This window comes from Haliotis cracherodii, unplaced genomic scaffold (assembly GCF_022045235.1).
Source record: "Haliotis cracherodii isolate W230 unplaced genomic scaffold, xgHalCrac1.p SCAF_4, whole genome shotgun sequence".
NCBI classification, from domain to species: domain Eukaryota; kingdom Metazoa; phylum Mollusca; class Gastropoda; order Lepetellida; family Haliotidae; genus Haliotis; species Haliotis cracherodii.
This window is the reverse complement of record NW_027266297.1, coordinates 70,074,834-70,092,605: the sequence shown is the minus strand read 5'-3', so window position 1 is coordinate 70,092,605 and position 17,772 is coordinate 70,074,834. Positions and strand designations below refer to the sequence as shown.

Here is a 17,772-nt window from a genome sequence, read left to right as displayed (position 1 = left end):
GTTTACCGCTTTGTTATTGGCCAATCATTCGACTGGACGAATGTTGATTGGTTGCTGAACAAGCGAGCTCAAAACAATCTGTGTGAGATCTCAACGGTACTTTCCGAGACTTCCGGTTCCACGTTGTTGACATTTTGTGGGTTACACGTGTGCTATTCAAGGGAGGAACCCTCTTGTCTCCAGGGCTGTTTTGACAATGAAAGTGTTAAAATCAAATCCATTCCAGTGCGATATGACACTTATACAATCGTTTGCGATCATTTTCATAGCTATTTTTCCCGTTGCAACTTTATGCTTCGAAAATGACCAGGGCAGCGTTGCAGACGACAAGAAATTTGATCCGGCGAAAGATTTCTACATGTATGACGTGTATGATCTGAGAGGAAATCTGGTTCCATTGAAAAGATATAAGGGAAAGGTGGGTTAAATTCACGGTGTAAGCATGCTATATGGTTGGCTGTGCATTAAAATTTCTACAGTAAGCCCAGATCTTACTTCATGTCATAGGGCTGTGTCATAAGTTGAAAAATAATGTACGTGTATATCTAGTTGTTTAGTAAAAAGACTACGCCATCAGTGGAAAGCTTGTTTAGAAATTGGGACTTGTATTCCTGAATGCTTTGAAAAGCATCACAACAACTACAAACTAAATGATTCGTGTACCAAGATGCAGTGTGTCAGTATATTGTCTCCCAAATGATAGCCAAGGGCCCGGATACGCCCCTCAGGATAAAAAATGAATCATTCGGACTCTAAATTAAAGGGCATTTATCAAATGATTTATTACCTGATTAGGCATCAGTTTGCCTTGAGGCTGTTCTATTTACCTCATCTTTATTATCATTTATTACCACTGACGTTTCTTTGATCAATAGTCTCATTATCAGAAAATATAAATTAAATAAAGACATATAATAAATTAGCCTCTCTGTATCTGGTCCAAGAGATAATCAGGTGTCTCCACTTCTGGCGCATGCAAGAGTTATAACTAAACTAGTGAACATTGCTTATAAATGCCGTTTGAAAACATATTGTGCATGTTACTTGTGTATTGCAGGTATCCCTGGTGGTGAATGTGGCCAGTGAGTGTGGCTACACTGACCAGCACTACAAAGGCCTAGTTAGACTGCATAATGAGCTGGTTCATACTGACCGGTTCACAGTACTTGCCTTTCCCTGTAACCAGTTTGGTTCTCAAGAGCCTGGGGTTAGTATTTTCATTGGCTTCTGATTATGAGTTGACAATAACATGAAGCACTGATGCAGGCTCTGAGGCATTATAGGTATCCTGACTGAAATAATGTAATAAGTTCTGAGCTAGGAAGGGATTATTTGGAGTTCTGAACGTCAACAATGATCAAGTGATGTCTTTATAACAAAAAATAAAATTAATTGAGATATGCCAATGCAGCCACTTTCTCATTGAGATTTGATGAAGGTAAAATAGTTGAAACGAGTTTCTGTCCTTAAATAGTCATTGTCAGGGCATCACAATTGTGGCCTGTTAGCATTCGTTAGATATCACAATCACAACGTTGCATTGCATGTAGCTCTTTGGTTCAAAATGTCAAGTAAAAAAATCGATCTACAGGTTTGCACAGGGTGACAGGAAGAAAGAAAACATTGCATTGAAAGGGAGGTTTTTCCATGTCATGAGATACAGGTTTCAGGTGGTGAAAAGTGTGGGGATTTTCAGTCATAAGTCCAAACACATGTGAAACATGAACAAAAAATAGAAACTATTAAAGCCATAATCATGTTTAGGTGAAAATTGGTAATACTGTATGTCAGCTGACATCAAGTGTTGTTTCGTGAAATAATATACTCAGTTTTCGTCAATGTGTGTTCTTGGTCTTCCAGAGCAGCACTGACATCGACCAGTTTGTGAAGCGGAAGTACAAGGTGAACTTCCCCATGTTTGCCAAGATCGATGTCACCGGCGATAGTGTACCAGAGGCATGGAAACTGCTCATTGGTAAAATAAGTGTTACCTGTTGCTTGATATTCTTTTGAAATATATATTGACCCGTGAAGATTCCGGGGTAGAATAGGTCTTCAGCAACCCATGCTTGCTGTAAAAGGTGACTATGCTTGTTGTAAAAGGCGACTAACAGGATCGGGTGGTCAGGCCCGCTGACTTAGTTGATGCTTGTCATCAATCCCAATTGCGTGGATTGATGCTCATGATATTAATCACTGGGTTGTCCTGTCCAGACTCGATTATTTACAGATCGCCGTCATATAGCTGGAATATTGCTGAGTGCGGCATTAAACAACAAACCAACTTTTGAAATATTACATCTCTCAATATCCTGCCCACACAGCCTCATCTATTGTTAATGAATACAGAAATCTTTCCTGACAACATTGATTAAGTTAGTGTTGCAGCATTTACACAATCTTTTCTAGGATTTGTCAACAGAACAGTTTGTTTTGCAGACGTTTTCAGTGCTTCTTTTTGTAATCCATGATGATTAGAGTGGTACTCACTGAATGTGTCAGTCAGCTTCAATATGATCTGCCACAATCAGTTTTAATGTAGGGCTGGGACGATACACCAACTGTGAGATCCGATACGTATCACAATACCCAACTTATGAGCTGATACTTGCATGTGCACTTATCTGTGGTGCATAAGCCATCTTTTTCATAGAGAGGATGGCCAAATACCTGGTACACTGATGATTTACAGTTGGCAGTGTCAAGTATGGCACAACAAATGAAAATAGTTATGTTTTCACTATTAACTTGCACTACTGATTAGTATTAAGTGGAACAGTTATTAAAGCAAACATTTAAGGCCAGAATCTATACTTTTTACTTAGTGTGCGGATGTGATCGATACTTGTATGGAGAAGTAAAACATCGTGATCCACCAAGGCATCGGTGTATCATCCCACCACTAGTTTAATGGGGGTGTTTTTGGTTTTCTATTGCACAGTGCAAGTTTAGAGAGCTCCTAAATCTCTTATTTTTATAGTATTGGAGTTATGACAAGGAACATGGACCAACATCCTTTATTCTGAACACTGACAGTGTTATGTGATGTGTTACTTTTGATATTTCAGCCGAGGCTGGCAAATCTCCCACATGGAACTTCTGGAAATACTTGGTTGATGGCAAGGGACATGTGGTTAATGCCTGGGGGCCCTGGGTGGATGTAGACGACATCAAAGAAGCTATACTTGATGCAGTGGAAGAGGTAACTCCATTGGATCTGCCCTACCAAGCACACCACGATGACCAGGAACACGAACATGAAGAGTTGTGAGAAGATCGAGAGATCAATGTGTAAAATCAGGGCCACCAGACAATTTCAGAGTACTATTGTCTTGATGCCTCAGCTCATTCCACTGCAATGTACGTCATATGCAATATTAGGTCAAAATCAGCAAAGTTCTTGGCCATGCTAATCAGGTGCAGGACATAATAATGTCATATACATGTCAGATAGCAGTTTATTTTAAATGATTTAATAGATAATGAAATAACTACTGATTGGCCTTTAGCTTGTAATTGTTCCATAATTGCCTGGACACATGCGTTAAAATTCAACATTTAGTATGTTTTTCTGTCGGTGACAATCTCGAATTCCAAATGGTATTTTTCTGGGAAACATTTAACTTCAACATATGACTCATACATAACATGATGCATAAGTTACAGTGTAGATCTTTTAACCAAGAAATGATCAATACAGATGAATTTGGAAAATGGGAACATATTATTGCAAGAGCTGATATTTCAGTATACAATGATGTACTGTTTCTTTGGGCGCCATGTTGTTTCCCATGTGACATGGATCTTGTTCGTAAGTATGTATTATCATTACGTCTTCTCTACAGTGGAGGGACTCATTGAGTTTTATGTTTTGTGCTTGCAGTCAATCAAATGATGATCGCGATGTAGTTTATATGACCATATTCTGTTGTTACCATGGTTAAATGTTATAAATATCTCTGCTGAAGCCTCACCAAATGTTTTATGCAAACAATATTAGATAAAAGACTAAGCCTTTCTAATGAAAAGCCCATTGTTCACAACAGTTGTTGTTCTCATGAAGAGATACCAATCTCAAATACTTGCTCTGTAATATCTCTTAGGTATATATTCTGTCCAGTTGATAGTAGCAGCAGTGTTACTCTGGTCACAATCGACGTTTGGTGCTATGTCCATGTTTGCTTTTTCCGTCCATTCACTGCCCAGTATCTTAACTCTATGTGCCAATTTTTGGTCTTTTAGATGATTTTGACCCTGTTGTCTGTTTTTTGTCTGATTGTGAACTGTATAGGTAGAACTGGAGCACATCGAACCTTACTCAGTTCCATTTGAAGTTTATTCAAAATATTTAGAAAAGTTTGTGTAGTTTGTAAGTCTTCCGCATAACTTTTGTTATAATACACATATTTTTCTCATGATGGTGCTATTTACTACTGCATAATATTTGTTCAGCTGTAATGATGATTGCATGACGTTCAGCATGTTTCTGGTGAATCTGCCAGTATATGGTATATTAATAATATTGTTATCCTATTGTAAGTTTTTAAAAGTACCACATGCAAAATGTTCACTAATTTGAAGTGCTTAAACAGCACACAACATTTTAATATTATTATGTGCCAAATAATATCCTGACATTTTAAAGGTATATCAACAGTCTATTTGCCTGATGTTGACCAAAGAATAAAGTTTTTTACCTTCACGAGTACAACATTTTTGTAATGCTTGTGTCAACGGTGATCAGTTCCACACCAAATAAGCTCCATCCATAACAAATATTGCCAGTGTAAATGTCTCATGAAAATATTCCTTGTAAAATCTGTTCCATGGAAATAATTCTCCTAGGAACAATAAGTACAAATGATCAGTTTCACACAAGAACAGATACACTTTGACACTTGTCTTCCTTCAACTTCTGCAAGGTGGCTAAGCCCATGTTGGACCCGTGAAGATCCGGGGCAGAATAGGTCTTCAGCAACCCATGCTTGCCGTAAAAGGTGACTATGCTTGTCGTAAAAGGCAACTAACGGGATCAAGTGGTCAGACTCACTGACTTGGTATGTAATCATATCCCAATTTCGTGGTATATTGCTGAGTGCGGTGTTAAACAACAAACAAACAACAACAATCATGTTTGCCTGAGGCAGAATATGTTAGAGTGATTGAGTGAGTTGGGTTTACTGCCGCTTTTAACAGTATTCGAGTTATATCACAGCGTGTCAGCTTAATGTGGGAGGAAAGTGCAGAGTGATGCTGGTCTCAGACGTTTACCACTTCAGTGAAACCCACGAGCAAAGGTATGGTGCTGACAGACCTAGAAACCTAATCGGGGCAAACCAGGATTCGAACCCACAATCATAGGTTTCTGGCGAGTCCAAGTGACAGCGAATCACGGCGCCTTGGACATCTGGGCCACCAGTGCCCCCGAATACGTTAGAAGGAAACCCAGGAGACATCTTACGGCCATAGACTTGGAACATTTATGATCAACTCGTGCCATTCCTGGACAAACCCATCTCATACAAGGTTACCGAAAGATGAGTATGGTGATGAAAGAAACTTGGAAAGAAGGACAATCAGGGGAGACAACCCTCACACCCTTGTTCCACAAAAACAATCATAGCTGCAACTATCAGACTCTACACAGGCTAACAATAGTTGTAGCTCAAAGATCGCATTGTGGAATGAGGCTCTTGACCTCTTGACAAGAGGCTACTCACATCTCACTGGCTACTGGTTGTCTTCAGCAACTTGAGGTACATGGATCCTGGAACTATCCAACTCTTCCTAATACCAGAATAGTGAGTGAGTTTGGTTTTATGCCACTGTTAGCAATATTCCAGCCATTTCACGGCAGGGGACGCCAGAAATGGGCTTCACACATTGTACCCATGTTGGGAATCGAACCCGGGTCTTCGGCGTGACGAGCGAACGCTTTAACCACTAGGCTACCCGACCGCCCCTAATACCAGAATAAACAACATCAAAGTAAGGACAAATGGTTTTATTCATAAACTCACACAAAACCTCGAGTCTGTATCTATTGCATTCTCACCAGTTGATCAAAACCAGTACCCTTTTCCAAGTTTTGTAATGGCTTCTCATTCTCGGTGGGAGGCAATAGCTACAGTTTCATTAGTTGACGATACTACAACACAAATGTTGCAACCTGACCCAAATATGTCCCTCACACAAAACATTGAAATGGTCCAGTAGGATTAAGACCAACACTTGATAGTTGGTCATCTTTGGAATTTGGAATTTGGAATGCAATTTTTTGATGACATTGAAGGGTAAGGTTCAACACTTATTTCACATCCTTTGAATAAAACCACCCACAAATACTTAAACACATTAAAAATCAGATCATGTCAAAACAGAGGCACAGGACAAAGCAGAAAAAAACACTTCAAGAAATATATGTTCACTACCATTCACTCGTCCGATGAAAGTTTTACGTGTTTTGTAATGTGCCCCACCTTGTGATGAAAGATGAATACAAAGATCGATGGTAATGCAACATGGATGATCTCTGCCTTATGTTGTCCTTAGACGTCCAGCGATACCCCAGTTCTCACTTCCTTCATTGGGAGACCGCCAGGTTTTATCCCTAATGCTTTCATTAACACTGGCCTCTTTCTGGACAGCTAAGAAGTTCATAGTGGTAGAGGAGAAAGATACAGGACAACTGTTGATAACAAACTTCTATATGTGTGACATTTGCTTTCAATTTCAGGGATAGGATCGTTTGGAATCAACAATTATTTAGAGGAGGAAGTATAGGGTTGGCAAGTGGAAGCTAGTGACAGACTACTGTCATTCAGCGCCTCTTCCTATGGGTCACTGTCAAGGAGCACCCAGAGAGGGAAGTCATCGGAGAGGTCATTGTCACGTGACTCGGGAGGTGGACCTGCCGCTCTCCGATCACACTCAGGTGGATGGAGAGGACACACCTGAGTTGTGACCTTGTCACTGTCAGGATTCTAAACCAGACGGTCAGGAACAGGAGATGGAAGAAGAACTGGACTGCCCTTGTCATTGTCAAGAACCTGCCAGTCCAGATGGTCAGTCTCAGGACTGTTGCTGAGTCTGACACTGTCAGGAAACTGAACCTGACTCATGTGCCTGTCACTGGTACAATGAACCTGCACCACTAGCGACCTGCCCTTGTCACTGTCAAGGGGACCCTAGACCTGAAGGTCATTGTCAAGACGATGGATTTTGTCCTGAGCTATGTTGTCAATGTCAGGTACCCCCCAACCCAGTTGGTCACTGTCAGGATGAGGATGACCCCTCAGGTGTCTGAAGCTGTCACTGTCAGGAGGACCCTGTACCTGGTCACTGTCAAGCAGATCCAGACCTTGGTCACTGACAGTCCTGACCCCCTTCGAGACACTGTCAGCACTCAGGGCCACTAGGGCAGCTTCAGCGACGGGCAACCGTTGAAGATCATGATCAAGTGTCATGTCTAAAACGGCACTCACAGTCGCCAAAGGATGGTCAGCTGCACCTAGATTCTGTGACTGACGGTCACTGACAACGTTTCAGTGACAGATCACTCTGCTGACGTCACTGTCACCTGTTCTCAAGACGTCAGGGTTTGGATTGGCGTGACTGATGTCTGCAGGACTGACAGAGACATCTGTCCTTCAGAGCTGCAGATGGGCGATGTCAGGAACACCTCCAGCCCACAGGACGACTGTCGCCGAGGTCAGTCAGCTGCTGGTAACACGATCATCTGCGGCTCGACTCCTGCGAGGAGCACAGACAATCATGAGTAGGTACAAGGGTCGTGGAAGGGGAGTTGGGGCAGGCTCAGTGCTGCCTGTGGCGATGGGAATAGCTATTTCTGTTCAGGTTAAGCCTGTTCTGACGTCTCAGTCTTCTGAGAATCCTACATAAAAGGTCTTGACATCTGGGAGATCTGGAGGGCACACGTTGTACTGTAGGATCATCTCCCTGCATCTGATGATTGGAGTTGGAATGATGACGAGAGGAGGACTGGCCGTGGCCGTGGCCGTGACCTTGTCGACCCCGTTGACCTCGTTGACCTCGTTGACCTTGATGACCTTGATGGTGCTGGGAGTTGAGCCGACAGTAGCAAGGGCTGTCCCGGTAGGTTGCAATGAGAGCACTCTGGGTGTAGTGGTACTGAAGGTAGGTCATCGGAAACTGGATATGGTAGGTCTGTTGTCCACACCTAGAAGGGGAAAATCGATGCCGAATTAAGTTATTGTCAGTGGGACCAGTTACTACAACAGAAGGGGGCTTCCCCTGGTAATCCTCAAGGTCAGGGGACAGAATTGTCAAACTGTATAAAAACTGACGTATAGTTGTCTAGCTACTGAATACTGCACCCATTATCTCAGACAGTGTTTGATATTCTATTTTAGACTCGAGCCCAAATGTGACCCGCTTTCTATAATAAACACTTGATGAATGGCACAACAACCCAAGACGAAGTTACCCGACTTTCGAGTCGATCCAAGGATCCACTCATGGTATGAAGGCTGTCGAGTCTGCAAGAATGAGCGTTCCATGAAGGAACTACTGGTTTTAATTTGTAATGCCAGTTTGCCAAGTTAGTAAGTTCCCGACCTGTCAAATATGAAGAAATCGTCCTTGTGGCCGCCGTAGACCCGTTCCCAGAGTCCAAGCTGTGGGGTGTCCTGGTACACGGGGAAGGTGACCAGACTGGCGAATTCGTTGTACAGGGCGAGGGAGGCGTTGTCGTAGGCGTTGATGATGATCATGTTGATGTCGGGCATGTTGTGATCAGCAAACAAACCCCGGAGAACTTCCAGACTGAAGGGGAATGAGTGAGTGAGTGAATAAGGATATGTCATATTCTTACATTAACTGAGAGGTTATTGTATTTCTATTCATTGCATATATCCTAGGAAGACTTGTAGTTTAACAGTCATAAAAAAAAGATTCCACAAACGATCACGATTCAGGCCATTCTATGATGATAAACACCCTGGATCCAACATCAGTTCTCAGATCGATTCGAACATCACGACGCAAACAAAAGCGTCCAATCAAATTACTCTGAGCAGCGAGAGACATTCTGTGCCATACCCGTGAAGATCCGGGTAAGAATAGGATGTCAACAACCCATGCTTTCCGTAAAAGGCGACTATGCTTGTGGTAAGGGGCGACTAACAGGATCGGGTGGTCAGGCTCGCTGACTTGGTTGATGCATGTCATCGTATCCCAGTTGCGTGGATCGATGCTCATGGCATCAGTCACAGGATTGTCTGGCTCAGACTCGATTATTTACAGACCGCCGTCATATAGCTGGAATATTGCTGAGTGCGGCGTTTAACAAACAAACAAACAAACATTCTGTGCCAGGTTAAAAATAGCAGCGATGGGGTTGCGTCACTTCCCAAACAAAGCCATGGTAGAGAATGCGTTCAGGGAATTAAAACTGAATGGATATATAATGCTCTGGATAATCGGGGATGGCGTCAGGCATCAAGAAATGAAGATACATTTTATCACTGGTAGTGTTGTTACCACTCGAAGTGCTTCTTTAACACAGCAACACTCACCTTGCGGCCTGGGTTCTACAGAAGGATCAGCTAGCCTTTAGCAGCGCCACCAACGTCACATTGCCGCGCAACTGTTCCATCGGGCGCACGCCATCCACCGACCACGACGGGGGTCGGGAGCAGCGGACGCCCAGGACAGAGGGGGCGAGGACGCAGAGGACCGCTAAAGCCAGCAGAGCCCGCGGGCCCCGCATAGTGGCGTGAACAACCTGAGGACAAACAACAATGTCATTAATATCATCATCCACATTATAATAACTACCCTGAAGATCCAAGCGACCCATACTTGCCGTAAAAGCGACTTTGACTTGGTTGATGCATGTCATCGTATCCCACATTGCGTGATATCATGATATCAATCACTGAATTGTCTGGTCCAGACTTGATTATTTACAGACCTCCGCCATAAAGCTGGAATAATTCTGAGTGCGGCGTTAATTAAGAAACAAACAAACACTTAAATCCACATAAACGCTTATGTGGTGAATTAAAAAAAAGCAGTGCTACACTTTGGATTATCTAGCCATGCTGTCAATCATCTAAACTGTCAAAGGTTCCTGTTGTCATCATTGGTAGTATTTTCTGCATTAATATTGAGTACACACATTCAACTCCCAATGATTCCCATATCAGAAGGAGGTCTTTTGAAAATTGGATCCGGGACACTTTAACAAATTGCGATGAAACTGTTAGTTGGTGGGGACAAACATGGGATGCGTCACTGATCCAGTGGTTCTGGGGACCTACGTTTTACAGAGCTCAAAAGTGCTTTTATGATAATTAAAGAGTATGGTTCAAACGCAAAGGTTGAACAAAAATGGCCGAGTAATGACCACAACTATAGGTTTTCAATTTGGCTGCTGTACAAAGCGGCCACGTTGAAAATTGTATTCGAACCTCTTGAGTAAAGGGCTTCATCAATGGTGGGACAAGTTTGTGAAGTTTCAACTTCATTGATTCGGTGGTGTCTGACATCGTGTTTACATTGCAGTGCAAAGAACTGCATTTTTAGATAAGTTCAGACTACATTGGTCAAATAAAGGTAAACATTTAAAATATCGCAAGAACAAAAAAATACAACCGAAACATATGTTGAGCTCCCACTACCATCGACACATATAGCAAACTTTATGACAAAAACTTCATGAGTAGCGGCCATAAACAGATATTTCAATATGGCTGCCATGACAGCCATATTGAAAGTCTAGTTCTAACCTCTTGAAAGAATTGGGGTGTCATCATTGGTGGGAAGCATGTGGAGGTTCAGTTCATTGGGTCCGAGTGGTTTTAGGGAAGAATATGTTTACCGAGGACGATGCGCGAGTTGATATATTTTCAAATATGGCTGCTGGCAGACATATTTGATTTTGAATCACGATGCCTCGAACTAATAGGGAACTATAAATAGTGAACACCGCGTTCACCAGGTTTCAGGATTCTGGCTGCTATACTGATACCGCAGGCTTGATGCCTCAAACAAACTTGAATTCCCTGATGGTAACAAACACCCACACGAGATTTCAAGCCGAATCCATCGAAAGTTTCACGACGATTGTCGACATATACCGTAAGGACTAGACTAAAATATTGTCTATGAAAATTTATATTGCACGATACATTGCTCTCTTCTAAAATTAAAACAAATAATTTTCCTGAAGCTGACGTGGAATAGAGCTTGCTAGAGCTGGCTTGACTTACTTTTGTATATATATTTAGATTGGATTTGTTTTCATAAAAAAGTATATATTCTACAGTCATGATGCCAGACAACGTCAGGACAGGCGAGCTAACATAGAGCTCGTGTAGACAATCTCTACTATTAGTTGTATTACAATGGAATGGAGATATAAATGTGTTGCATAATGGAACCTTAGAGACCGTAGCTCACCTGGATATAGATACTATGGACGTGTATTCATTGGATGCATAACAGGGCCAAAATAATCAAAATTACTCAACATAAAAAAACGGACAAAATTATATGTTATTGTACAGATTATACATATGCCTCATATCTTTCTATCAAATAACCATACATGCATATAGAGTATAACGCGCAAATAGTATGCGTAAAAGATTGGGTCAGGTGAGCTCAATAAATCATATGTTAAGTTCTTCGAGTTATCTAATACCAGATAAAACTGTCGGCCATTACTAAAGATTGTTGTGTATGAGCTGTCCGCGAGATAGCGTCTATTGTTGTGTATCTGGTGGATTAAGTTCACGTGCACGTAGCGTGACCCGTTCCAACGACTGATCAAGGTCATTCATTCTACAAGCAGTCGTTGGAGTTCAAGAGGTCAAACGTTTTAATGGCGCTCCCGGATCAGTTTCTAGTTTGTTTACTAAACTGTGGGCGTTTTGCACTGGTGGCTGTTGATTATGCATTGGGCTGTTGTGTAATATACAACGATCATCATGACCGTCAACAATCTTGTTTAACGCTCGTCACGTGATGCCACCCAACATTGACTGATATATATTTATGTATGGGAGACAGTACAGGATAAAACACAAGCATCTGTACATCCATCACTATAACGAAAAACGCTGCATCTTAAAGTGAACGGAAGATCACAGACCAACTCCTAGTCTCTGAGATGATCATATTTTACAGTTGTTAAAATATCTTAATAAAGGAGCCAGAGACTCTCTTCATTTTCACAAACGGAAGTAATCTTAGCTTGCCCACTATATTAGACTTGCATGGGCTGTATTGGATATGTTTGTTTCAGGGTCTGTGTGACAGATCTGGATGATCAGACTGTCAGGTTGAAATTCTTATTTTGAGGGGCAAAATATGGGTCTCATCTTCAGGGGACCTGATTTGCGTCGTTAGAGTCAACGCAGAAACCGCAAAAGTTGAATGCGTAACGAATAACTATCGTTCAAGTTACTGATGAATATTAGTACGCTATGAATTGTTTTGCAAACTGTTTGGTTCCTACCAGACGACAATCCTTACCTTAGTGGAGCGTTCTTTGTGCCGTGGTCTCCCCGGGACGAGCTCACACAAACTGAGGAGATGGTGAGTGACGCGCGCTGATGTGTGCAGGCTATCTGCTGACTCGTGAACCTTACCCTTTAACCCCTTCCGGTCTTATCACGGGATCTACTCGGTCTCTGACCCCCAGTGTAGAACAGTACGGATATATGATATACCACATGTGCAGAACAGTACGAATATATGACATACCACATCTATAGAGCAGTACGAATATATGATTATATCACATCTATAGAACAGTACGAATATATGATACACCACAGATATAGAGCAATACGGATATATGACATACCACATCTATAGAGCAGTACGAATATGTGATATATCACATCTATAGAACAGTACAAGTATATGATATATCACATCTATAGAACAGTACAAGTATATGATATATCACATCTATAGAACAGTACGAATATATGATATATCACATCTATAGAACAGTACGAATATAAGATATATCACATCTACAGCACAGTACGAATATATGATACACCACAATATATAGAACAGTGCGGATATATGATATACCACATGTGCAGAACATTACGAATATATGACATACCACATCTACAGAGCAGTACGAATATGTGATACACCACAGATATAGAACAGTACGGATATACGACATACCACATCTATAGAACAGTACGAATATATGATAAATCATATATATAAAACAGTACGAATATGTGATACACCACAGATATAGAACAGTACGGATATATGATATACCACATGTGCAGAACAGTACGAATATATGACATAACACATCTATAGAACAGTACGAATATATGATACACCACAGATATAAAACAGTACGAATATATGATACACCACAGATATAGAACAGTACGGATATATGATATACCACATGTGTAGAACAGTACGAATATATGATAAATCATATCTATAGAACAGTACGAATATATCATACACCACGGTATAGATCACAGTATAGACCAGTACGGATATACGATATACCACACGTATAGACTAGTACGAATATATGATATACCATAGCATAGACCAGTACGGATATACGATATAACACATGTATGGAACACTGCGCATATATAAGTGTAAGCAGTTAAACGGTCAATGTAACAATGGCTGATCCGATCCCCTGCCAGCCTGTGTCGGGGACAAAGGTCATACTGACATGAAACTAGACAGAACATGTCCGTGAAACAGTGCCAGCTACTCCATGTACAGGGGGTAGTGTGCTGTGTATCTACAAATGGGCTCTACATGTGAAGTCTTCACAGCGTATATCGGCAACAAACATAGCGGTTAGACAAGGCTTCATACTACCCCTGACATTGTTCAATATATTCACAGCTGATATTGAATCTTACTTTGACAAAGCTAAGAATCTCTGCTGATAACCGATTATTTCATCTGATTCATCTGATGAATTACAAGGACAATGACCTCTCCAATTTCAGTGATTAATTATCAACCAATGAAAAGACTACTGGAGTTATTTTGGTACTGAAGAATCTCGTGGATGCACTTTTAGATGGCCAATAGAAGGACATGGTGTAACGTGTCAGGGTTGTATAACTATCTCAGAACTGTCTTCCCTCCACGTGTTAAACTGTCTGTAATGATGTAGATACAATAGCAGGACACGGTGTAACGTGTCAGGGTTGTATAACTATCTCAGAACTGCCTTCCCTCCACGTGTTAAACTGTCTGTAATGATGTAGATACAAAAGCAGGATATGGTGTAACGTGTCAGGGTTGTATAACTATCTCAGAACTGCCTTCCCTCCACGTGTCTGTAATGATGTAGATACAATAGAGGGACAAAGAGCATACCACGTGATTTCTTCTCATATGTTTGTGGATGATTTTTATCCAATAAAACAATTGTTTAACCAGTTGTTTTATGTGACTGTGAGGTATAGGGTAAAGACTCATTTTTTCCTTAGGCATATCGATATGTTTACACCTGTAAAAATACGGGTGACGTTTTACAAGCATGTTCTGGTGTTCCTCGGCGAACAATAATTTCCAATAGCATTTTACAAATGTTTTCTGTTCCTCCCTTCAAGCTATAAACTCAGCACATAAATTCATTAAAAGACTATATCAAATGTGAACCTTTTCTGTATAACTGCACAGTACACAAGACAAGACAAATGAGGTTGAGTGATCATAGGCTACTATAAAACACGGGAGAAGTAGAAAAACGATACTAAACATTCAAGTCAAAACAAAAACCAAAAAAGACCCAAAAGTGAATGTAAAAAGAATGTAATAGCTTGTTACAATGTAGCGAGGTATCACACAAGTGTGTCACCCTGCATGGCCAATCAGCGTCGGTATGTACAGTCAGGCCCGGCCAGGTATACTCACGCTACCTATCAGTGGGGTAGATGTGGTGTGTGTACCTGCATCACTTCACATTACTGCATCACCAGATTAGATTAAAATGTCCCATTGTCCGTGTAACCTCTCACATAACCGTACTCGATGCTATCTGTATTGTCATCTCCCCGAGGAGAGGGAGTTAACTGTGGAAAACTCCCTTGCTTCGAGAAGATGGTATCTTGTAAGCGCCTTTGTTGCGAGGGTGAGGCTCCGTTCCCCGACAGGCTACACTATATCACCACCTGGCTCCACCTGGATCCACCTGGATCCGACCATCAGTGACAGGTTCAGGCGAGAACGTGGGGACTCTGGCGTCGACGACGGGTGTCTATCTATAGGGTGGCTTAAAGTGTGTAGCAGCAGTATGTGACAGTGAGAAAATTACAAGACTGCTGTGTCACTGAAAGAAATTATACGAGTCTAGCAACTTTTGCTGCTGGATGGGTCTACAAACAGAAAGACCCCACAGTATCGACTAGATAGCATAGCTTTTGGTGTTGCTTTGAAACGTGCGAGTGCGAAATCGGCAACACCAGAAGCGCTCGTTAAATCTACAACATCATCATCATCATCATCATCATCATTTGAAACGTTTGGCCAAACCAGACTCCACTAAAGCAGACAAAGACCGCATGTTCTTGAATTTGAAATTTGCAAACAGTGAGTTGATGCCTTTCATTTAAGCAACATTCTCAGACAAAAATCGGTTCCTGAAAATGTCCCACAATATTTATAATTCCAGGAACCACCAACAATTTCATTTTCCTTGACGAACATCATTTCACCCAGGTTGTTCCCTTCTAGGAACGTGTTGCAGAACGTGGACTTGGCAGCTCATGATGTACATTCCACTACTTGTGGCTGCCAAGGCTCATCATGCTGCCATTAACCTGTAGGTGTAGATGACTTCTCTACTGTTGACAACCTTCGTCAGTTCAAATATGGACCATCATATCGCGAGCAGTCTCCTTCCAATTGGAGTCACATTATCATTTTGGATGCTGTCGAAGCATATGCCAAAAATGGGCCAAAAGAGCAGAGGAACATGTTCTCTGTCTTCTATAGTGTGTCAAATCAGTACGGGATGTTGTCATTAGTAGAATGCACAAACTAAAAAGGGATATCACTGAATTGAAATATACCCATTCTGTCCCAGCCAGCTGTGTGGACCAAAATATTGTGAGCAACCTCCTTCCAATTGGGATCACAACTTTAAAATGATTATGGATGCTGTCGAAAAATACGCCAAAAAATGGTCCAGAAGAGAAGAGGAACCTGTTGAATGTCTTCCAGAGTGGATTGAGTCAGTGCGTGATGTTGTCATTGGTAGAATGCACAAACTTAGAAAGAGGAAAAATAAACCCATTCTGTCTGACTGCCCTACATGGAAAGTTTGTAGTTGTTCCCACTGACAAGGCCTCAAATAACATAACCATTATATGTAAGCATTACTACATTGATCGTTTGATCAATGAATTTGTTAGGGTTTTTTGGCATACATTTATGGCCTAAAACATGCATCAGTACTATCAACTTTTGATTTGACTCCAAAACCTCAAGACATGTTGTTCTCTTCCTCATTGATAACATCTTTGTAACATTTGAGGGTAAGATCGTGATTTGGCAAGAAGTAGGCATCGTCATGGGCACCAACTGTGCTCCTTTTCTTGTTGATGTGTTTCATTATGCAGTCGAATCGGAATTTCTGTTCGGATTGGCAAAGACAAGAATACACTCTCGTGAAAAACGCACGAACGTCAAAATGTGTAGTTCGTACGCGTATAAATACCTTGCAAGTGATTCCGTAGCATTTGATTGGCTAACCAATCGATTTGTTTTGGTTTTCCCCACTAACGGACTACTCTTTCCTGATTGGCTGATACTGTAATGGGCATTTCTGCAATGTCACTGATTTCGGACCGTTGTCCACAGTGTATTTGAGTTTATAAGTTTATACGTTATAAGAGCTGGCGTATTTATTTATATGAATTGACTTTATTTATGTTTTTACGTTTATGGAGTTATAAACGTAAAAAACCGCGTCAGTTCTTAATGAACGTCGGTTTCGCGGTCATGTGACCGACCTCTTGTCCAATGGAAAAGCCATATGTAAACTTCATATTATCTGTTTGAGCTTTAACTGCATAGGTCCATCAGACTAGTGGATATCTTTCTGATATAATCCATGTCCCTCCTGTTGCTGTTATCTGTGGAGTTGGTGTATAGTACTGTGTACACGTTATCTGTTGCTGTCCATGCAGTGTGTACCTGCAGGCGAGTCTGGGCGCCCCACATAACCGTGACCTTTCCCCGCTACCTTGCTGTGTGTAATGGAGGCTTGACACCCTACTTTATAACCATGAGACAGTAGACAACAAAGGTGTGCATGAACACTGACACGCGTCCTGGTAGTGATATAAACTACTTCAAGTGAAAACCATGGTCATAATACGCCCGTCTTGAAGAAGACTACCCTCATGAGCAACAGTTACCATGCCCCAAGACATGGGTGTTATATGATAACTGTCTCCAGGTTAACCCTCCACAATACATGGGTGCTATATCATATATGTCTCCAGGTTAACCCTCCACAATACATGGGTGATATATCATACCTGTCTCCAGGTTAACCCTCTACAATACGTGGGTGATATATCATACCTATCTCCAGGTTAACTCTCCACAATACATGGGTGATATATCATATCTGTCTCCAGGTTAACCCTCTACAAAACAAGTCCCTGGAGGACATCATTTGGGGAATTCCATGGAGGAGTGAGTGAGTGAGTTAACATGTAACGTCACATCGTCAGTATTTCAGCCATATCG

The 17,772-nt window shown here is 41.5% G+C and overlaps 2 protein-coding genes across 2 annotated transcripts; one reads left to right on the top strand and one right to left on the bottom strand.

Moving 5' to 3' along the window:
* The first annotated feature begins 128 nt into the window (after positions 1-128).
* On the top strand, positions 129-4,689 carry LOC139478875 (glutathione peroxidase 7-like). Its single transcript, XM_071261544.1, has 4 exons — positions 129-418; positions 1,058-1,207; positions 1,861-1,975; positions 3,069-4,689. The coding sequence occupies exons 1-4, from the start codon at positions 197-199 to the stop codon at positions 3,269-3,271; spliced, it is 690 nt and encodes a 229-aa protein (XP_071117645.1). The 5' UTR covers positions 129-196; the 3' UTR covers positions 3,272-4,689.
* A 1,300-nt stretch (positions 4,690-5,989) lies between these two features.
* LOC139478526 (selenoprotein Pb-like) lies at positions 5,990-12,628 on the bottom strand. Its single transcript, XM_071261019.1, has 4 exons — positions 12,523-12,628; positions 9,558-9,766; positions 8,599-8,805; positions 5,990-8,200 (listed from the first exon to the last, which is right to left on the bottom strand). Exons 3-4 carry the CDS (start codon positions 8,766-8,768, stop codon positions 7,816-7,818), a joined length of 555 nt encoding a protein of 184 aa, XP_071117120.1. The 5' UTR covers positions 8,769-8,805; positions 9,558-9,766; positions 12,523-12,628; the 3' UTR covers positions 5,990-7,815.
* Between the last annotated feature and the right edge of the window lie 5,144 nt (positions 12,629-17,772).

Bases quoted from the DNA above. Each gene is read 5' to 3' on its own strand.
- LOC139478526 (XM_071261019.1), bottom strand. From the start codon at position 8,768: ATGCCCGACATCAACATGATCATCATCAACGCCTACGACAACGCCTCC. The intron at 8,201-8,598 runs GTCGGGAACTTA...TTCCCCTTCTAG, and splicing joins GATTTCTTCATATTTGACAG to GTGTGGACAACAGACCTACC.
- LOC139478875 (XM_071261544.1), top strand. From the start codon at position 197: ATGAAAGTGTTAAAATCAAATCCATTCCAGTGCGATATGACACTTATA. The intron at 419-1,057 runs GTGGGTTAAATT...TGTGTATTGCAG, and splicing joins TGAAAAGATATAAGGGAAAG to GTATCCCTGGTGGTGAATGT. The intron at 1,208-1,860 runs GTTAGTATTTTC...TTGGTCTTCCAG, and splicing joins TTGGTTCTCAAGAGCCTGGG to AGCAGCACTGACATCGACCA.